This window comes from Mus caroli, chromosome 13 (assembly GCF_900094665.2).
Source record: "Mus caroli chromosome 13, CAROLI_EIJ_v1.1, whole genome shotgun sequence".
NCBI classification, from domain to species: domain Eukaryota; kingdom Metazoa; phylum Chordata; class Mammalia; order Rodentia; family Muridae; genus Mus; species Mus caroli.
Window position 1 is genome coordinate 90,092,729 of NC_034582.1, and position 22,932 is coordinate 90,115,660.

General features: G+C 43.2%; 1 protein-coding gene across 2 annotated transcripts in view; it reads right to left on the reverse strand.

Moving 5' to 3' along the window:
- Window positions 1–22,932, reverse strand: part of Ankdd1b (ankyrin repeat and death domain containing 1B) — a 54,541-nt gene that overhangs the window by 28,234 nt on the left and 3,375 nt on the right. The window contains exons 2-7 of one of the 2 annotated variants that reach the window (XM_029468535.1): window positions 22,244–22,347; window positions 18,144–18,242; window positions 10,745–10,843; window positions 10,535–10,639; window positions 1,748–1,846; window positions 449–547 (exon numbers count right to left, since the gene is read on the reverse strand). In XM_029468535.1, the coding sequence (XP_029324395.1) occupies window positions 449–547; window positions 1,748–1,846; window positions 10,535–10,639; window positions 10,745–10,843; window positions 18,144–18,242; window positions 22,244–22,347 (605 nt within the window). The remainder of the gene's footprint in view (window positions 1–448; window positions 548–1,747; window positions 1,847–10,534; window positions 10,640–10,744; window positions 10,844–18,143; window positions 18,243–22,243; window positions 22,348–22,932) is intronic. The other variant, XM_021180917.1, reaches the window with a different exon arrangement.

Sequence of the window (22,932 nt, forward strand, 5' to 3'; positions counted from 1 at the left end):
AAAAAAAAAAAAAAAAAAACAAGAGTGGGATCTACCCTTAAGTATGGTTTTGTATCCAGTGAGACTCCATTAGAGATAACTAAATTTTCCTTTGCAAGCAGTTGTCAGTTGGAGACAGCCCCCTGGTTAGAACTGGAAATTGTGTACACTTCTCCCTCTCAGTGCTGGGACCTCATCTGTCTTGAACCTGTGTGTGTCTGGAAGACAGTGTTTCTTTGATGTCATTCCTCCCCCTCTTATTCTTGCAAATGGCTTTTGAGGGAATCAACAAATGCCCTGTCCTAGAATACTTGAAAGGAAAACAAAATAAAACAAAACCAAAACCAAGACTCTTCAGCATTGAATTTTATACCAGTAGCATGCCTTTGATTTCCTCTCCTTTTCTAGAATGCACCTCCAGTCCTGCCCCTTAAGTCCTCTTCCCAGCTGGTTCACACAGCCCACATACCTCATTGCTCTCATTGACTTCTGACCACTGAGTTAGTAGCACTTGCACGGCTGGGCTGTGACCATGCATTGCAGCCAGGTGCAAGGCCGTGTTCCCGTCCTGCAACAGGTGAAATTGCCTGTGATAAGGAATACCCCTTCCCTACCCCCCAACACCAGAGCACAGTATAGTTTCTGGAAGCTTTTTCTTTGGTTAAAGTTACAGTGCCGAGTATAGATATTATCCAGTTTCATCTAAAGCTTATTAATGTTTAAGTTTTAAATGGAAAGCCTTGGCTATTTGAATGAGTTGGGAGAAAAAAAAAACATTCTTGCTTGAATTTAAAAAAGAGAAGAACAACAAAAATAATTGAACCTAGCCTATGTTAGGGTACACTGATAAAAATTAACCTGGGGTGTAATCTTACATATATAACAAATATCAAAAAGATTTATGGTGCAAAACTTTTAGATCTGTAATTCCATGTCAGGGAATTTCTCCTAAGAAAGTCATCAAAGATGTCCATACAAATGGCCACCTTGTAGGGCTTCCCTTCACAGTTAATGTGGGACTGAATGAATCCACAGCAGTCCTCAAGAAAGAACTGGAGAGGGTCGGGTTTATTAGGAGTGGGTCTTCCATTTCAGAAACAGTGCATTACGAGCAACTTTGAGGCCAAGTGCATCAAGCTTCTGATTTAGAACTGAACATGAAATAGAAAAATCCATGAAGTAAACGAGTTTCAAAACATCAGTCGCAGCCAGGCATGGTAGCACTCACCTTTAATCTCAGCACTGAGAAAGCAGAGGCAGGAGGATCTCTGTGAGTTCAAGGCCAGCCTAATCTACAGGACAGCCAGGGCTACATAACATGAACTTCTAGATTGCATGACCCCTCTGGGGGTTGAACAACCCTTTCACAGGGGTCGAATATCTGATATCCTGCATACGAGTTATTTACATTACGATTCATAATAGTAACAAAATTACAGATAAGAAGTAGCAATGAAAATAATTCTATGGTTGGGGGTTACCACAACATGAGGAACTGTATTAAAGGGTCACAGCATTAGGAAGGCTGAGAAGCGCTGACATAGATAGACCTTGTCTTAAAACAAACCGCACCCACCAATCATGACAATCTACAGCAAAAGTGGATGCATTTTACAATGATTCTCTCAGTAGTAACAATCTAAGAACTCTGCTGTGGACCAGAAACAACCCATCAAGGGATCTACACATTGCTTGTTAATCCCCCACTCCAACTGTAGCTCTTCTTCGTCCTCAGTTAAAAAAACAAAAACAAAAAACTCCCACTCACCTTGTCTTTTTCTGAGGTATGGAGATTAAGGGAGACAAGCTTTTCAATCATTTCAACGTGGCCCCTCTCAGCTGCCAAATGAAATGGTTTTCTTCCTCTCTGAAAAATCAATCATGGATTCTACATTGATCACATACAAACATTGGGAGAGCTGACAAGCAGTGGGCAGCATTTTAAGGTGATAGGGAGGCTAAGATGGTCATAATCCCTTCTCACAGCCAGGGAATGATGATTCTTTGAACCCAAGCCACACCCAAGCCACATTCAGTGCTGGGTTGTCATCGGAACTCTGAGGAACCCAACACCAACACTGGATCAGTTTTATATGGACACAAGTGTTCATTCAGAAGGGATCCTCCAGGCCATCAGAGGAGCAGCACATCACAGTCTGATGATCAGATGCCATCTCACATGTTGCAAGGATTCCTGAATGGGTCAGCACTTCTTCCACTCAACCAGTTACTGAGGCATTAGCTTGTGCCACATCCTGTTTGAAGCATCTGAGCATCACACTGTCTTACTGATAAAAAAACACACAACACAAATTCTTTGGTGCTTAACACACATGAAGCTCATCCAGGTACAACATTTGTTAGCTTCACTTTACTATTTTTACAGATGTATTTATTCTTAGTAAATGTGTATACGTAAACCTGAGTGGATCTATGTGTACCGTGTGCATGCATGGTGCCCTCAGAGGCCAGAAGAGACCATTGGATCCCCTGAAACTAGAGTTGAAAACAGTTTATAAACCTCCATGTTGGTGCTAGAACCGAATCCAGGTCCTCTTCAAGAGTAGCAAATGTTCTTAGCCACTGAGCCATCTTTCTAGCCCCTGCACAATCAAATCAGGTTATATTTACTGGGTGTTGTATTTTTAAGAGTCAGAAAGCTCTTGAGCGTGGGTCTATTTGACACAGGAAGAAGAAGTAAAGCAGAGGCGCCCAGCAAGTCCAGGGAAGACAGGTGTTTATATCTGATTTTTCAAATATAGACTGAATAATAGTGATTCCTCCAAGTTTTCCTATTGCTGACAGAGACTGCGTTTGCAGTAGCCAAAATATCATCAAGAAAAGTGAAAATGCATGGAAATTTTAATTTTTCAACTCAAGCTATTTTTGAAAAAATGGAAAAGGAAATTGGGTGATAAAACCGCCTAAGATGAATTTTCTTCAACTGAAAAAAAAAAAAAAAGAAGGAAACTCAGCTTGGCTTAGTGTGATAACTGAGAGCTTAGCAAGACTCCTTTAATGTAAGGAGGGTACAAGATTCTATAAATAGCATTCTGAATCTGTCAGCTAATCGCTAGCTAATGACGTTTAACGAAAAGATCAAGACCACTGATTGCTTACAAGGAAGGGCAAAGGAAGAGAAACGGGCTAAAATAGTCCAGTGCCTAAAACAAAATGGAAAACATCTGCTCAGATCAGCCCTGTGGAGATCTGTGACCATGAATGTGTGGAAAATAGGGAAACAAACTAGCATCAAAAAGTTCACATAATTCATGGTTCTTGGGCCACATATATTGTCCACAAGACCTACAGCTCCAGCCCTTCAAAGCCTGAAGAACTAATTGAGTTCCCTATTCTCAGGAAACCACTGAAGGGGAAAGGGAAGGAACAGATTGGCTGGGGCCACAGTTTTCTGCTTGCATGTTGGGTTATGGTTGAAAAATAAAATCTAGTCCATTTGAAAATGACAGACTGGTAGTTACTGGATGTGACTTACAACAAATAGCCACAAATGGCAGCAGCAGATGAAGAGTCGTATAAACAACATGTGGGGGTTAATCTTATTTATGGACTTGGTTGGGTTGCGAGTTGGCTAGGGCCTTAGGAAAGCACACCTCTAGGAATGTCCATGATGGTGTCTCCAGGCGGGATTTGAGACTGAGGACTGTGACCTAATGAGTGATTTAAACCATTGATGGCTTCAAATTTTGAATAGATCATTGGAGGCAATAGAACTGTGGAAGGTCTGACTGAAGGATGCTGGTCACTGAGGACCTGTCCGGTGCTGGCTCTGTCCTACTATGCTCAGCTGTGCTTCCTGGCTACAGTGGTGAAGCCACATACTTCCTGACATGACGAATAAAATCTCTGAAATCATGAGCTATAATAAATCTTTTCTCCTTTTACACTGTTCTTTCGGGTGTGTATGTCATTGTGAGAATAAACCTGAGTAGCATGTAAATCATGAAAGAGGGAACAAGGGGCATTGATTGCATGCTCGATGACAGCATTGATTGCATGCTCGATGAGAACAAGTCTTAGTTCTGTTGCTAGGAAGAGACACCATGACCATGGCAACTTTTATAAAAGCAAACCATGGAGTTTGCGTACAGTTCAGAGGTTCAGTACATTAGTATCATGGTGGGATGCTCGGCAGGACACAAGGCAAGAGAAAGGCAGACACGGTGCCGGAGAAGAGCTGAGAGTTCTACATCCACATAGGCAGGAAGCAAGAAGAGCCAGACACTGGACCTAGTTTAAGCATTTGACACCCCAAAGCCCACCCTGAGTGACACACTCACTTCAGCGAGGATACATCTACTCCAACAAGGCCTCACTTCCTAATGACACCAATCCCTGGTGGCCAATCCTTCAAATCTACAAGCCTATTGAGGTCATTCTTGTTCAAACCACCCAAGTGTCATCTACCCTACACCATTTGTGTATCAACAATTTTATCACACACACACACACACACACACACACACACACACACACACACACACATGCAGGTATTGTGCTAAGCAATGGAATAACCAAGAGGAACAGTAGAGAGGAGTCCCCCAGGGAGGAAAGGCACATAAGCAAGTTCCCATACAGTAATGTAGTAGCAGAGATAGCGTTGGGAACACTACTCAGCATGATTGTGTGGAGACAAGAGACAAAGCTGCCTTTGAAAGTGGCTAATGTACTGTTTCAGGAGATAAAAACACCTATTACCTGATGTCTTCCCGAAATCTTTTCCTCTGGAAAAGATTAGACCATTTTGATGCATCTCTTAAAACTCTACGCCTCCTACTTCTTCCTCTAAAGACTATACAATTGAGTTGGCTACCCATCATACCAGGCCAGTAAGAGTCTGCCATGGAGTTTATTTTCCCTAATACAGTCTATGCTTATTATAAAGTCATCAGCGAGGATGACTCTTTGCCACTTGCTAAGTAGAGGCCAGAACAGTGGGCAGTAGAGATAAAGAACACCGATGGCAGAACTTGAACTCCTGGATTCAGACATACCCGAAGCCACTTGAAACTACATGGCACAATAAATTCTCTCTTAAAAATATTGTAATAAATATTTGACAGAAATTTTAAGGAGAAAAAAAGGTTTATTTTTGGCCTCTGTGTGCAGAAGTTTCAGTCCAGGGCTTCATGCATGTTAGAAAAGTCTCTACCAAGAGAACTTTATCCCCAGGTCTAAGAAAAGCATTGGTTCTCAACCTGTGGAACACCACCCCCTTGGCAAACCTCTACCTCCAAAAGTATTTACATCAGCATTCATAACATAAGCAAAATTACAGTTATGAAATAGCAACAAAATAATTTGTGGTTGGGGGATCACCACAACATGAGGAACTGTATTAAAGGGTCATAGCATTAGGAAGGCTGAGAACCAGTACACTGGGAGATCTTAGGTTTCTGGCCCATCACATTATCATGGGGCACATTTGGCACCATCTACTTAGCGTAGGAACCACATAGCTCGCTGGCCATCGTGTTTTTCGTATTGTTCCATTTACTGCATTCAGTGCTTCCAACTGCTAGGCTTTTCCTGATTGCCTCCTGTCATGTAAAGTGCTCACACATCTCATGCTGGTCATGGTGACTGGTTCAGAACTGAGCATATAATTCAAACAGGGCCAAACAGGATTGCTTGTGACACTCATGTATGAGCTGCGATTGATAGGGAAGGACTTTTTGTCTTTAGGTCAAAATCCATAAGGGTAGAAACTGGATGCTGTGAACAGACATCCTCTCACCCTACCCAGAGCACAGGGAGGACTAGAGGCAGCGAATGACAGCCAATAGTTGCAGAAAGAAATAAAAGCTGGACTGACCATGTCTGAAACCAGCAAGACACACCCTCGCAGACCTCATTTATAAGCTACCAAGTTATCTTTATTATTCTCAGCCCAGATTGGGATGAATCTTTGTTACTTGTAACAGAAAAAAATTCTAAAATATATTTATCAGTTTGGGGACTAGAATTCTAATATATGTATATTATATATATATATATATATATATATATATATACATACATACATACACACACACACACACACACACACATATATATATATATATATATATATAATCAAACTGGGTCCTTTTTTCATTACTATACCTAAGGTAGGCTACTTTATAAAGTTTAAGAAGTTTATTTGGCTCATTTTCTAGAAGGGTAAGGTATAGGCCCACATCTGGGAAAGGCCTTCTTGTTTGCAGACTCCTGAAACATAACAAGAGTCACAAAGCCAGAGACAGAGGGCGTGTGTTGTCTCTCCCTCTCATTATAAACCCATCAGATTTCAAGTATGGAACATCCACTCTGATGGCTGCATCTAATCCTGGTCATTTTCCAGAGGCCCCACCTTCTAACACCATAGATGTTGGTTTAATGTCCTTAGCACATGACTCCAGGGATTAAACTCCTGTAAGACTGAAGCAGCTAATCACCTTTAAACCAGAGCAAGGACAAACACTTCTCTAGAAGGATTAGAGGTCTGTTCAATTTTAAAAGAGCCGGTCTCTTTTTACCCTGGGTTGCTGCAAAGCTTTACATTTTTACACAGCTCAACAAAGTGACACAGGATCCAAACCCCCAAAAGGCCTAAGACGTGAGAGGTTCCTGGAGAGACTGAGTTATCACAGACGAGGCGTCTCCAACAGAAGAGCCAAGGCTTCGAACTTTGGATGCCCTTTATGGATGTTACCAAGAAGAACGAAAGAGTAGAATCCATGTTACACAAAACAGAATGTTCCACATCATCTTTATCTTTTAAATACTAAAAGAGCCTTAAAGAAAGACAAAGTGGCAGTATGATGTAAATAGTAAGATATAAATCTTTGTTCTTGCGGAGGTGCATATGATTAGGCAAAAATAGCAAGAGAAATTCCAGAGCCATATGTATTTTTGAAAATAAAGTTCCTTATCATGTCATTTCATTTTTTAAAGAAACAACCCAACCCATTTGAATTATGTTCAAGTGGGCTTCTCTCCAGTGCAGTCTCGAGGGAGCTCCTATATTGGGAAGGCAGGGAAACTTCTCAGAGTCCAAGAAAAGCATCTGACCCAAGGCCCCACTCCTGGAGCACATAACCAGGCCTCCTGGCCCAGGATCCCGGGCCTCCATTCAACTAGAATAAGGAGCGTCCGGAGTTCCAGTTCCTTGACGGTTTTCCTTTGTTAGCTCATATTTTTAACCATCTATGTTTTCACTTGATGCATTTAAATTTTTTGCATGTAAACAAGTCCAAGGAGTTGAGATGATCTATTATAAATTATTTTATGTTTCAAGTTCAGTAAGTCACCTAGTGCAACAAAAAGGTCAAAAACAGCCATTAAACTGACACCCGAGGTCCCACGGGACTCACGCTTTACCCTCTCGATCCTTGGGACACTGCTCCATGTGGTCTCTGCCTACATCCACACCCCACAGCATTTCAAATAAGCTTAGCAGGAAACCCAGAGTGAATCAGGGCAGGAAATGTGTGCTGAGAGGTCACGAGTGCTTAGAGCCAGAGGCGGAGCTCAGATGCAAGGTGTAGGGGTGGGGCGTGGACGCCAGGTGAGTTTTCTTTACACAGTACAGTTGATAGCTTTGGCTAAATGCCATCTCAGATACATTTGGCCCGTGTATCCATGGGTGAACAAAACTATTCACAACCCAAAATATTCAGGGGGAAAAAAAAACCCAAAACCCTGTATCTATTGAACATATAAACTTTTTTTAAATCATTCTTTTAACCACATGCTTTAATAAATTACACAGCATTATAGTTGAACAGGTACTAACAGCAACCTAGAGATGTTTTAAAGGGCTGTGTGTAGGTTATGTAAAGCACTGCACCATTTTATATAAGGATTTGATCTTCTGCCCATTTTAGCATCCAAGAGGAGTCCTAGACCTAATTCCCTGCGGATACTAAAGGATGCCTGAACAAGAAAACAGATGTCCTCTCAGTCCCCCTTCCACCATTTACTACCACCCCTCCCTTCAAAGAGGCTGTGTTTGACTTACAAAGACATACAAAACTTTCCTGTTCAGATTCCGTTAGGCCAGTAGATGTTCCCAATGTGCTCAGCTGACTGAAGCACAGCCAAACACGTCCATTTTCAACCAAACTGCAAACGGCCTCTGTGGCTTCCCTTCTACACCCCCCCTCCCAACATAGCCGTTTCTTTAGTTCTGATCACAGATGGAGGCTGACATATAGATTCAAAACATTTAGACTACTTGGCCTCAAACTACTGGCTCTAATCTCTCTCCTCTGATAACATCACAGTAATGTTTAGGGCTGAACAGCTAGGAGGATGTCCAAAAGCCCCAGTGTTGGGCACACCCGAGCTCCATCAAACTCTCTTAGGCCTAGTTACATGCATTTTGTCTTAAAAGTCTCTTCCTGGTAAAGCTTCTTTGGCCAGAGTCTAGAATTGCCTTGGAGCCAAAGAAAAGGATTGTACTAACCCTGTTAGAAGCACAGGCTCTTTCTGGTGAGCAGAGTCTAGGCAAGAGGGTAACACCCTGAGCCTGAGTAACCCTGCCTGCATGGTGGGTTTTGTGAAATTCGCAGTATCTTCATGTGAGTGACAAGGCAAAGGCATCACTTCCTAACCCTACCTCCAAATGGGCTTCTTTGTCCACTTTTTTTGTTATTATTGTAAAACATTCATAAAATAAAATGCACAGCTCCGATCAGTAGCTCAGTGGTGTTAGGTTTAGTTACTACTTTGTGTGTGAGAGTTCACATGCCATGGGGTGTGGACGCAGATCAGAGGGCTTGTGGGAGTTGGCTTTCTTTTTCCACCATGTGGGTTTCAAGAATCAGATTCCAGGTTTCAGGCTTGGTGGCAAATGCCTCTTTTCCCACTCCACCCTCTCAGCAGCCCTGGACCAGGTACCATTACATCATTCTGCAAGCATCACCACAGTGCATCTCCATAGCCCTTTTTCATCTTTCAGAACTGAAATTCTGTACCCAGTGGACAACAGCTCCATTTCCTCCCCTCCCCCCACCCCCAGCAAGCTCCATTCATTCAGATAGCTTAGAAAAATAATATATTTTGTCTGTTCCATTAATCCAGATTTATTATAGGAATAAAAATGAACTCTGAGAGTCGTCCCCTCTACATCCCAGTGAATCTCCTGGGGTCATTATCTTGTCTTCTCCACACCTAAGGCCTCTCAGGGAACTTGTGGCTCTACACAGCTCTGAGCTCCCCAGCCTCTTCCTTCCTCAGCAGATTGACACAGGAGGAGAAGGAACAAGGGTACCACAGGATGGCAGACATGGTAAACAGGACACCCATGAAGAAGGAAAAGCTGGTGGTACATGCCTAATCCTAGCACTCTGGAGGCTCAGTAGGAGGATTGCAGGCTCAGGGGCAGCCTGGGCAATATAGCAAGCTCCCATCTCCAAAAAATGAAGAAGAAGAAGAAAGAAGAAAGAAGAAAGAAGGAAGAAGGAAGAAGGAAGAAGGAAGAAGGAAGAAGGAAGAAGGAAGAAGGAAGAAGGAAGAAGGAAGAAGAAAGAAGAAGAAGAAGAAGAAGAAGAAGAAGAAGAAGAAGAAGAAGAAGAAGAAGAAGAAGAAGAAAGAAGAAAGAAGAGGAGGAGGAGGCTGTCATTAAACCCGCTTCTGCCTCTGAACCCATCATCCTGTCTGCCCCTTCCTATACACCATCTCCCACAAAAGACTCAAGAGCCGACTGTAGTGATGCCAGGCCTGTGGGGGTTTGAATAGGGATGGCACCCTTAGACTCATGTGTTTGAATGCTTGGTCCATAGGGAGTGGCACTATTAGGAGGTGTGGTCTTGTTGGAGGAAGTGAGTCTCTGTGGGGGCACACAGTCTCTTTCTGCTGCCTACAGATCAAGATGTAGAACTTTCAGCTCCTTCCCCATCACCATGTCTACCTGCACACTGCCTTGTTTCCCACCATGACGATAGTGAAACTAAACCTCTGAAACTGTAAGCCAGTTACCCAAGTAAATCCTTTCCTTTGTAAGAATTGCCATGGCACAATTCTTGTCACAGCAATAAAACTCAAACTAAGACAAGGCCCTCGGCCTGTCCCTGAAGGAATGCACATAAGTTGTTTTCCTCCATGCCTCATACATTAAAACATGGTCAGAAGGTAAAGCTGGTCTTATTAATCACTCATGGAAAAAATAAATAAAAAGACACCTAGACAAATAACGTAAGAGCATTATAGCCCATGGTTGGCTTCTGTAAAGTTTTGGTGCAAATATATTGTAAAAAGCCAGGCACCATAAAATAAAGCCTAGGCACACATTTTGAATACTAATGGAGGTAGATAGTGTTCAAATCCTGGCCAGGATGAGGGAGTAAAAAGGGAAGGAGTCTGGCTGCTGTCTCTATAATTCCTCTTCTCCCCACATGCAGAAGCCTGGGCCATTGCCAACAGCAACACTTGCCTCCTGCCCTATGGTCTATCTGGAGCTGGCTACAGGGCCAAGCCTGTGTGTGCTTGCTGCTCTAGCACCCAACCCAGGCAGGAAGAAGCTGAGCTGATAGGGAGTACCCAGGCACACCTCATTGGGCTGGTTCAGGTCCTGCAGGTGCAAGTCGTGAATGAGGTAGTCCACAATGTGCAGGTTGTTGTTCTGAGCTGCCAAGTGGAGAGCGTTCATTCCTTCCTGAAGAGAACCAGAGTGAAGGAGTACTTACCTCAGAAACCCCGAACCTCCCTCCCTGTCATTGGTGAGGTGAGCGCTCAGGCCCTGGAGGACCCACACACCTACCTGGTTCTTGGCTCTCTGGTCTGCTCCAGCTTTAACTAGCATGAGCATGATCTCGAAGCTTCCAGACCAGGCTGCCAGGTGAATGACTGTCAAACCATGCTTCCCCAAGAAGAGAGAAGTACAGAGAGAATCCATTACACAACAAACCAGCCCATGATAGCCCAGCCCATGAAAACCCCAGCCAATGAAAACCCCAGCCCATGAAAACCTCGGCCAATGAAAACCGCAGCCAATGAAAACCCCAGCCAATGAAAACCCCAGCCAATGAAAACCCCAGCCCATGAAAACCTCAGCCAATGAAAACCTCAGCCAATGAAAACCTAGGTGATACTAGATTACTAAAAAATTAAGAAGTACGTAATTTAATACATAACAAAAAGCGATATTGCAGTTCTATGGAAGATGTATAAGTAATACAGGCACACGTGGGCCTCCATCAGGAGGAAATCAAGTGAAATGCGGCACCACAGTCTACTAAAAAATGATACAACACACAACAGCACAAGCACAAAGATAATAACTGTATTGGAAAAATCCAGACGACAATGTGCACTCTCTCTATTTAGAGTTACAAAAGGGAAAAATAGAACATACACCAATTAAACTTTCAAAACCCTATCGTTAGTAAAAAAAAAAAAAAAAAAGGCTCTCTAATACGTGAAATGTTCTTACAAAGCATCATTAACAACAAAAGAGAACCTACAGACAAGTGCACAGGTAAGAGTGGTCTCGAGGGTATCAGAGAAAGTGGAAACAGTTACTGTCTAAGCTAACTGGAAGTTCTATTTAAAAATCAAAATATGCTCTTGGTCTCTTGGCTCTTAGTTCCTCTCCTGCTCTCCCTCCTCTCTCTCCTCTCATAGTCCAGTGCAATTGGCTGACCATGTTCAGCCTGGACTCTTCCCTCTGCCTGCTTTCTCCTTTACATCTACAAATAAAAATCTTCTATAGTTTAAAAACCAAACCAAGTCATATCAAAATACAATCATCCACCTACCTCTGGGACCTAAAGTTACACACACACACACACACACACACACACACACGCACACACACACGCACACACACGCACATGGATTTTAATTATATCAATGAGAACTGGAAACTAGGTATATTCGATCATCTATATGGAAGAGTTGCATAAATTGTAAAATAATTTTATCATGCCATGCTACCATAAGTAATGAATTAAATCAATAAAATGGACTTGAAAACACTTTCATGAACTTTGTGAAATATGGAAAATAATATATAAAAATAATTCCACTTAATTTATTACCCTTGTTGGGGTGCATGTGTGCATTGTGTATGTGGGGGGTACATGCATGCTGTGACACATTTGTAGAGCTTAGAGCATAGTATTTGAGACTCTATCAAGAAACCCAGGGATCAAGCTCAGGTGGTCAGGCTTTCGGAGCCAGCCAGCATCCTTACTCACTGAACCGTCATATTGGCTTCAATTTCATTTTTATAAAAGACAAAGTAGACAAAAATCTCTCATGCACAAATATATGTATTTAGACCTACCTCTGGGTACATGGCTATAGGATGGTGCACAGAAATATTGATAGACATATTTTGATGCAGTTAGTATGGGTTGAGAGTATGGAAGTAAACATACTTCTCAGACAGGCAAGCGGAGCCACCAGAGTAAAGAAGAGTGCACCAAGAGAAGAAAACAGAAAAGACACATTTATTCTGGATCCCACTCCTATAGAAGCTATCTAAAAACTCCCACAGAGGTCTCTGTGTGCACAAAGGAGTTAGACTGAGAGATTCATCTCAGAACTTCCTGACCTGTGGGAAGTGGCATGCTCAATTGTTCAGCCATGCACTGAACGAGCAGAGAGGAACATGGAAGAAAACACACAGTCAACAGTTAACACTGGCTAGCGTAAGAAGGTGGCATCAGGAGGCAAGGGGAAACTGATGCAGGCACATAGCCTGTGCTGAAGACGCTGTGGGAATCAGGAGCCCTAAGGTAGTCTTTTGGCACAGCCAGAACTCAGAGCCTGGTCACTCATACCACTGCCAGGAACTGTAATCTCTCTCAGGCTAGTTAACGTTCAGCTGCAGCTTCATGTTCCAGATTGTTCTGGTTTTGAGACATGGTCTCACCATGAAAAGCAGGCTGGCCTCAAGTTCGTCACACTCCTGCTTCAGCCTCCCAAACACCTTTCAACCACAGTCAGCTATCTTGTTCCTTATCTTTAAGGTCACATGTGCCCCTTTCTGTCTCCTTTATCCCTGTTAAAAAGCAACTGATGCCTTCAGTACAGACTTCCCACTGCATCATCCGTGCCTCAAATGATGATGGTTTTGATCCAGGACACAGGCTTGTTAGATGCACATATCTGCCTACATAACCAAGAAATCAGGGTCTGTAGGCCTCTCCTATTTGTGTTATGTCTAAGCCCTTTCTTTGGCTGCTCCAGACTCTGTTTAGGTGTCCTCATACTGTGAAGAGAGTTCAGGTTGGGAGCGAGAACAAGGAGGTCTCAGCCTATTACTGTGTAATTCTAAGTAAGAGCCTCTTGCCTAGGAGGGCTTTGTTTCCGGGGACATCTAGAAATGTCTTTGGACATTTTTGATACTCATGTGTCAGAGATGATGCTGACACCTAAAGAGCAGAGGCCAGGCATGCTGTTGGACACTGTGACACACAAGGCTGTCCCACAACAAGGAACTATATGATCTCAAATGTCAATTCATCAACTTCTTCCTGCTGAGAAATCCTGCTGTAAATATACACGGTCTATCACACTTATAGCTCAGCTGTCACTCTGCACAGAGACTGTGCATGTCACACTTAAAATTCCAGTGTACAGTACACTTAGTGACTTCTGCACTCTTCCTTTTACAAGAACAGTAATCTATCATGATTGCTTGAGGTGTTTTAAGTGCATTAGTCAAAATTTTACCTCTTCATTTAGCATCCCATGCTAACTGCTGCTATATTCAGTAATCTAAATCTAGCTTTACATATGGTCCTGTTTGGGACAGGTGGTAAAATCACATAGCAATAGACCATCTCTTTCCCCTAAGAGAGCATTCCAAATTTTGAAGCAAACAGTCTTTTAAAAAAAAATCTGATTGTAAAACCTAAACACTGGGAATCCAAGCAGCAAACCACTTGGGTTTCTGAAACCACAAATTCCTACTGGAGCCATTGATCCTCAGAGGCAGTGAGTCACTGTGTACAGACGTCCATCTCTCCCAGAGGACCCTCCACGCCACAAAGCCTTCTGATGTGGAGCTGGCAAGCATGAGCTCATGACATGGGTGACACTTGGTTCACATGCTTTTCAAGGTATAAAACACTGGAAAGTCGCTGGTGAGCTATCTCCATAATCAGTCTAGTCAAGGTGATAATGTCTCCTGGGAACAATGTACTCAAGGACTTTAGAAGCAGCATGGAAGACAACAGTCTATCCTTATCTTCTGAGCATCTGGAGTGTTGTCCATCCTGGATTAAGAACCTCCTTTTATTTAGCTTATATCAAGCTCCTAGATGCCACCCACCTTAGTTCTTAATGGCTGAGCCTGACATCTGACCCAGGTCCTTTGATGCCTTCAATGGTACTGTTCTGTTACAGTGTTTATCCTGGCTCCCCAGTTCAACAGCAGGATCCTTATGACCAGGACCATGTCTCATATGTCTTAAATATGTCATTATACTCATACCAAATATAATCACCTGGGATATTTTTTGGGATTTGTTTGTGTATGGCGTGTGTGTGTGTGTGTGTGTGTGTGTGTGTGTGTGTGTGTTGCATGTAGAGGCCAGAAGTCAACATCAGGTGTCTTTCTTAATTGTTCTCTACCTTAGGTTTGCTATCTATCTATCTATCTATCTTATCTATCTATCTATCTATCTATCTATCTATCTATAATCTACCTATCTATAGACAGTGTCTCACCACATAGCCCTGCTCTGTAGAGTATGAGTCCAGCTAAGATGGAGTAAGTGTCTTCCACTCCATCTCTACCACCCAAAGCAGCTGAACTCTCTAGATAAAATCCATCTATCAGAGGATTGTGGAAGGGTAAACATAATAGGCAGATTGAGGAAGGTAACCCAAACTCAGGAGCACCAATGATGCTGGGGGAGGGCTCCTGGCTGTTTTCCTAGAGACTCGAGACAGTTCCAGTTCTTGACCAGGACATAGGCAATAAGGAACAGAAGGAAGCCCCCGAGGAGGAGAAGGTGGTAGAGTCTTCCTTTGTTGCTCTCTTTGTCCCTGACAGCTTAGGGGATCTGGGGCATGGTGTATGTGTAGGAGGACACAGAAAGTGCATGTAGAGGACACCGAATTGTAGACAAGAAGGAGGTTTTGTGTACACTTTCAGATTGTGCCGTGAGCTGCATGTGAATTGATTCTTAACACTGTGACAACAGTTTGGGGAACTGAACTCTGGTGAAGATTATGGTCCAGGTTCAGGCTGGCTCTGGGGACAGATGTGAATTGCAAAACTTTTGGAAACTGAAGTTTCAAAAGTTGTAACAACCTGGTCAGCCTTCTGCAACAAGCATACCACCTCAACCCACTCCTGCTCTGGACTAAAATCAACTTAAGATGGAACTCGTTGGTCCTAATCTGTTTTTACGCTGCTGTAATAGCTGTGATAACAGGATGGGTAATTAACAACTGGAAAAGAACAGGTTCGGCTCATGGATCTGGAGGCTATTTGGTGAGCTGTGTTATAACATGGGGCGGGGAACTCATCTTATCAGGAGCCCTGCCTTGAGAAAACATTAATCTATTCAATGAGGGCACAGCGCTAGGAGCTGTCATCTCTGAAAGATCTCATCACTCGGTGCTGTGGCTCCAGGCATTGTTTCTGCTCTATGAACTACAGAGGACATGCTGAAACCATAGCAACGCCAGAGCTAAATGGAAACATAAGACTGTAAAATGTTTAGAAGAAAAATATGAGAAACTTGTCATGGTTAGGCAAATCATCCCTACATATGCGTATTATCAGTATCAGGACTCCTTTTAAAAAATAGGAACAGTAAGCCAGGCTTGGTGGCATATGGCCAAATGTCACCCATGCCATGGGCTTAAGCTTGCCAACTTCGCAGCAGAAGACTTTATGACATGGAGGGTCCTCTGGGGGAAATGTACATCTGTACATGGTGATTTCCTGCCTCTAAAGAATGATGACTCTAATAGGAATCTGTGGTTTTAGGAACTCAACTTGTTTTCTGCTTGAATTCCCACCACTCATGAAACATCGAGAGGTAGAAGGAGCTCTGTGTTAAGGCCAGCCTGGTTTACATAGCAAGTTCCAGGTCAGCCAGCATTATATGATGAGACCCTGTCCAAAACAAGTGCCAAAAATTCTACTTCATCGAAATTAAAAACTTCTGCTTTGTGAACACTGAGAAGAGAGTCTGCAGATAAGATAAAATAATGCAAAGTACACCCACCTAACCTTGGACCTGTTTTCAGAGTATGTAACAAATTTTAAAGAAAAGAATAATCAAACCCAGTTCTCAGAAATGTCCAAAAGATCTAGCTGGGGATGCGGGTTGGTGGTAGAAGGCTCTGTTAATACGTGGAAAGCTCTGGCTCCCATCTCCAGCGCTAAAAAAGCGTCTGAGCAGATTTAACAAATGATGACCCATGAATGGCAACAGGTGAGAAGATACTTGATGTCATTTGCTGGTGAAGAAACACAAATCAAAACAGGGAGACGCCTACGTTCTGAGCAGGATGACCAAAAGTTATGGAGGAAACACCAGGCAATCACAGGCAGCCATGTCGGTGCAAAGCAAAACTGACCTCCTGTACCGTTGCTGAAGATGAACACATCCTGGCCTCCCTGGTCCATAGGTGTTCAGCCACATCCACACGCCCTATTGACCCAGAAGTGTCACATACCAAAGAGAGGAAAAAGTTACACTTGCATAAACCATGCAAGGATGTTTGCAATGGCTTTACTTTGTGTGCACATAAACACACACATATGGAGGTCCAAGGTGGATTGCTGGTATTTTCCTTTATTGCTCTCAAGTTTATTTTTTTAGATAGGGTCTTTCAATGACTTAGAGCTTACCATTTTGGCTACACTGGAGGAAAGGGAGGCAACAGAACCCACCCATCTTTGTGACTCTTGCACCCAGCCCCACTGTTATAGGTATACGTATAGAGCCTTGCCTGGCATCTTGGGTGGGTGCTAGACTTTCAAACTGAGGTTTTCACATGCGTGCAGCAGATAGCTTATCTGCTATCTTCCAGCTATCTGGGCCATTTCCCAGCACTGGCAACTACCTACAATAATAACAAACTGGAAGCAGTCCTCAGGTCCTTCACATAAATAGATAAACGGGGCTACATGCATGAACAAAAATGCTGCTCTTTTAAGGGGTGGGGCTGGGGGTGCTCAGTGCTTTGCTGAGTTAACAGAAGCCAGCCTCAAAGATTATAGGTCATATGTTTTCACATAGATGTCAGATCCTATCTAAAAAAATAAGTCTCGAGAAGGTAAAGCCACAGCGATCAGTGGTAGCTGAGATGGGTCAGCTTTGAGTACAAAGGCTTCTGCTTGTTGTTAGTTCTCTCTCGGTCTCTCTGTGTGTCTCTCAGTCTCTCTGTGTCTCTCCTTCTCTGTGTCCCTCCCCAGGAATTCATGACTGCTGTACAATTGGTCACACTCAGAAAGTAAGAATGTAGTCAGTGGTAATTTTTAATTCTGGGTTGTTCTATAACAATCTACTTGCTCACCAATACCGTGACAATAAACTAGAGAGATCTGCCCTCATTAGCAACACAAAGAAAGACTCCCAGAATTATCAAATTTATGTTTTGTCTATGGTTGCCGGCAAAGCCAAGAGGATGACTACCTGGTGTAAAATGATACCTCTAATCTCCTAAATATTTAGTCCCATGGAACTATAAAAGTTAACTTTGAGGGCCATGACCTTTCATTGCTCTGTATCTGAATCTCCTTATCTATAAACTGGATAGTCTACTAATACTTTTTCCATAAGGTTAGAAGGGAGATGGCGTTAAGTGAACACCCTGATCGGTACCTGTGCCTGGCTCAGGATATGGCTTTGATGTTTTTTATTTAGATTCAGAGTTAACAGGGCAAAATTGGGTTCGTGGGACTCACTAGCTTCCATCTTTCACGGATCCAGCCATCACGTGGGTTGATGATTATACTACTTTTGTAATGGAATCTAGGGCATAAGGTCAGTATGGGCGAATGAGTGAAAACCCAAGTCCGAGGTCAGGAGCAAACAATTAGTTACCGGGTGCAAAGAGCACCTCTCCAGTCATGCACACTGCTGATGGAAGTGTGCCCACGAGACGAAGACATCTGTAGTGATGAGCCTTCCTGGTATGCGGGTTATACTCCAATTCAGTCTACCCACTGAGGGTGAGCTTACCTTGTCAGCAACATCCACCCTGGCTTTGTGTCTCAGTAAGAAATCCACTGCAGATAAACTATTCCTCCCCACGGCAAAGTGCAGGGCTGTGCGGTTCATCTGAGGAGACATAGTTTGTTTCTTCAGTTATCTGACCATTGCTCACCCCCTTTACCATTCCTGAATCTTCTAGTTATCTTGGATCCTCTTTTGTTTATGAGACAGTGTCTCATTTTGTAGCCCAGGCTGGCCACCATGTCCGGCTCGGCCTCTTGTCTCTCACGTGGCCAGCACTTTCCTAGTGACTACTCCCACTCTGGTTGGTTGGTTGCATTTTTTGCCTTTTCCTTTGGACAGCATAAGAACTGGCGGTCCAAGCTGGTAATCCCAGCATTCAGGAGTCGGAGACAGGGGGAACCACAAGTTTGAGGCCAACCTGGGCTACAATGTAAGACTATGTCTCATAACCAAAATGTCATTCACACAATAGGAAGTGTAGTTTTCCTTGTATGCAATCATTAATAATGGCATTTTTTTCCTGTACATCCTACATGCTAGCTGATGGCTTGTTTCTGTAAAAGAATGACTGAGATCAACAGTTCCTAAGGAGGAAGCCTGGTTTTGGCTCCTAGTGTCAGGGTCTCCAATCCTATCTATCAGGAAGAATGTGATAGAGCAAAGCTGCTGACCTTGCGTTAGCCAAGAGGATAATTCTCAGCAATGTTTCCTGTCTCAGTTTTGTTCCTTTGCTTTCTTCTCTATTTTTTTTACAGTCTTTACGTTTTATGTGTATGAGTGTTTTGTCTGCATGCATCTATGTGCAACATTTGTGCCCAAAGAGGCCAGAATTCTGATCTCCTGGAACTGGAGTTACAATGGCTATGAGCCCCAATATAGGGGCTGAGAAAGAAACCAAATCCTTGGTAAGAGCAGCAGCCAAGTGCTCTTAATCCTTGTGCTGTTTTTCTAGCATCCCTCTTTTATAGTAAAGCCTGTAATTAGCATAGATGCAAATAAATTGGTTTGGAAGGAAGGGAAGAAGGAAAGAAGGGAGGGAGAGAAGAAGGAAATAGGAAAAAAGTAAAAGAGGGAGCAAGGGGAAGGAAGAATAGAGGAAGAGAGAAAGTGGGGGAAAGGAGAGGAGGGAAGTTAGAGAATGGGGAGGGGAGAGAAAACAAACTACTGAAATCCTCTACTTGAAAGGAAAAGCCGCATTTTGCTCCTGGGTTGCCACAAGCAATTTACTCATTTTCCACAATAGATGGTTTGTTTATCAGTAATATCCAGGCCACATTCCCCAGATTCTAAGCACAGTTTTAGTTCTCCAACAAAGATGCCTGAGCATGAACAGAATACTCTTGTTTTACACAGGTAATTGCATAAGTACAAGAACGGTTTGAAATGAGTGTTTTCTTTTCTTGATTGCTAAATTGGTGGTGTTTAACAAAACACAAGTCACCTTGACATTGCCTGCAACCCAGAGTTTACTCTATCATGTCAGATCTGGGCTATAAGCTCTCCCCCATAAGCTTTATTTGTATAAGAATGTAACCATATCACTTACATTTAAAAAAATATGTATCATCACAGATTTTTAAGGAACACTGCAACTAGCCATGACAATAAATGGCTATGAACAAGATTAAATAGCTGTCATTAGAAAGAACATTTCAAAACCTCAGTGTGGAGCATTTGCCTAGCACGTGTGAGAGCTGGGCTTGATCTCCAGGCTATAATCTAAGGACCAAGTCCAGGTCCTTAACCCTGAGGGTGGGCTTTCCAGACCACCCACAGACTCTGTATGGATGGAATAGAGAGCCTGTTCACTTTTGTAGAATTAAGGAAAGATAGAATGAGCCAGAGAGGGAAGGGTTGACACCCAAGGATGTCTGTCCTCTGGCTTCCATACACATGCCCGCCTATGTGAACACCTACTCACACGCAGATGTGAATACATTGTCATGAACACACACACAGATCTGGGGAAATAGATCAGTGGTAGGTTGCCTAGCGTGTGTGTAGCTGAAGGTTAAAAGCAAGTATTACAACTACTTTGTGCAGAAAATTTTAAACTGTTTTAAACATATACCAGAGACTGTATATCCTGCTTGTTAGAAAAATGACTACTGCTTTACTTACTCAAAAATGAACCCCCATACTCATAATATTTAAAAAAGATAAATATCTGTAATTTAGCAACTAACTGTTCTCAAAGGTTTTTACATGGCAGCTTTTTTTCTTTAGTTTTCTTTTCATTATTAGAGCTCTGGCTGGCCTGGAACTCACTATGTAGACCAGGTTAGCCTCAAACTCCTGAGATCCCCCTGCCTCTGTCTCCATGCATGTTCACTGAAGCCAGAAGAGGGCATTTAATCTCCTGGAACTGGAGTTACTGGTGGTTGTAGTTGACATGTCGGTTCTAGGAATCTAACCCCGGTCCTCTGCAAAAGCAGCTAATGCTCTATAGCCGAGCCATCCCCCCAGCCCCAACCAGCTCTTAGGATTTCTTTTCTCCTCCTATACTCTTTTCTTTCCTCTCACCTTCCCTATATTTTTGTTCCTAGAATTGTTATGCTGTAATGTTTTTATTTTCTGGATATACATACACACACACACACAGACAGTTATATATAGTTTTGTATATAATATAAAATATATTATATAGACTATATTAGTAGAATTAGTAATAATATATAATATGTCAAAGTACAAATAAATATGAATTACATGTATGAACATATAAACTGCCATAAGTGCACACATGAGCACATACCCCACACATATACTCATGTTTCCACACACAACTGCTAACGATCATTCTGCTGCAGATGCTGCAGGACTTAGGCCATGCAGTTTGTTTCCATGACCTGCTAGCATGAGACAGATCGGTACCGGTTTTCTGACACCCGAGTTGAGGCTATCTATTCAGGGAGCCCTTTTGTGGATGGGATAGGGCAGTAGGCGTACTCACGGTGACTCAGGTGGAGGCTACAAGCCAACCCAGGTGTTGTTTCTCAGGAGTCATCTACTTTGATTTTGGAAGCATTTCTCAGTGGGACCTGAGACTTGCCAGTCAGGCTAGGCTGGCTATCCAGAGAGCTTCAGGCTCTACCTCCTCAGCACAGAGGTTACAAGCTTGTGCCACCAAGCCTGGACTTTTCTCTTTGTGTTACTTCATGTCTTCATGCTGTGTGACCAACACTTTACTGACAGAGCTATTTCCCAAGACTTGGGGAGCTCTCTTTAAAGCCCAAATCATAAATGTATAATTTGTTGCTGCTATAATGTTTTCATGTTTCAAGTCTTATGAAAATCATATATCCCTGGGCAATGTTGCTAGAGTCCTCCCAGTGCTCTGGAAGGGGTCTGGACAAGCAGGGTCCCTGAGGCTTGTGTTTTATTTAGCATTAAATCCACATCTGCCATTGTGACCTCAAAACACTCTACAATTCACCCTAAGCAAGAGTCTACCTCCCAACCCACTCATGCTGATAAATTGTACCTTGAAGGAACTCCCCACAAGCACTAGGAACTCCACATTTCCAGCAGTGGATGTCTCACCCAAAGCCTCGGTACTTGAAGAACAAAAGCCAGATTTCATGGCCCAACATGTGGATGCTTTCTGTTTCAGAAGCAGTAAAGTGAAAATCCCATATACTTCTTTGAATTTTAAACCTGGAAAACCCTAACCATATTGGGTATCTAGAGAGAGAGAGAGAGAGAGAGAGAGAGAGAGAGAGAGAGAGAGAGAGAGGCAGGCCCATGCCCAGGCTCAGATGTTACAGCAAAGCATAGCCTGGCTTTCCAGAATGGGCAAGACTGAACTGATCCACAGGATACAATCTAGGACTAAGTCTAAGGCTGACATCTCAATGGTGGACTTGCCCACCTACCCACAGACTTTGAAAGGATGCACATAAGATGCTGCACACTTCCCTCTCCTAAAGAAAACATTCGGAGCCTGCTCTGCTGCTTAATTCCACCTTTAGCTTTAACACCCACAGCAGACCCCCACATCTCAGCCAGCCTAGTCCCTTCAATTATGTTGATTTCGGTTGACCTTCACAAACCCAAGCCGTCACGTGATGGAGTCACTTGTCAAACTTGTGACTTCTACTCACATTGTTCACAGCATTAATGTTCACCTTCTTTTCAAACAGCTTCTCCATAAGATCCAAATTATTGCTTTTAGCAGCATTCTGAAAGCTTCTCTCGATTGCCAGCACTGGAAGAAAGAGAGCGAGCATGACCCTGGGATGTGATGGAGGCCACAGTTGTCTGTCACATTTCATGTGAAAAGTTGAAATGGCAACCCTGAGACTTTCCCCGCTGTGCTCTGAGGACACAGTGCATTTGTCTGAGTATTTCACTAAACCAGGACACTGCGATTCCACCATCATCCCTGGCCCTAATCAAAGCACTGCTCAAGAAGAGCACCTCCCCTCCATCCCCCCAAAGCCCCACGGCCTGCTGTCAGCCTACAGGTCAGAGGGCTGCAGCAGACTGACCTCCCAGGGGACAAGATGAGACTGAGAGGGACCTGAAACTTACAAAGACAAAACATCTATCTACAAAACTCAGAATCAGTGCCAGACCTGTGGGAACAAAATCTTGAAATGAGCTCACTGTCAAGACACAGGTAAAAGCCAAGAGGAATGAACACGTTTTATTTTCATTTATAAGAAAGGACAGCCGGGCGGTGGTGGTGAACGCCTTTAATCCCAGCACTTGGGAGGCAAAGGCAGGCAGATTTCTGAGTTTGAGGCCAGCCTGGTCTACAGAGTGAGTTCCAGGACAGCCAGGGCTACAC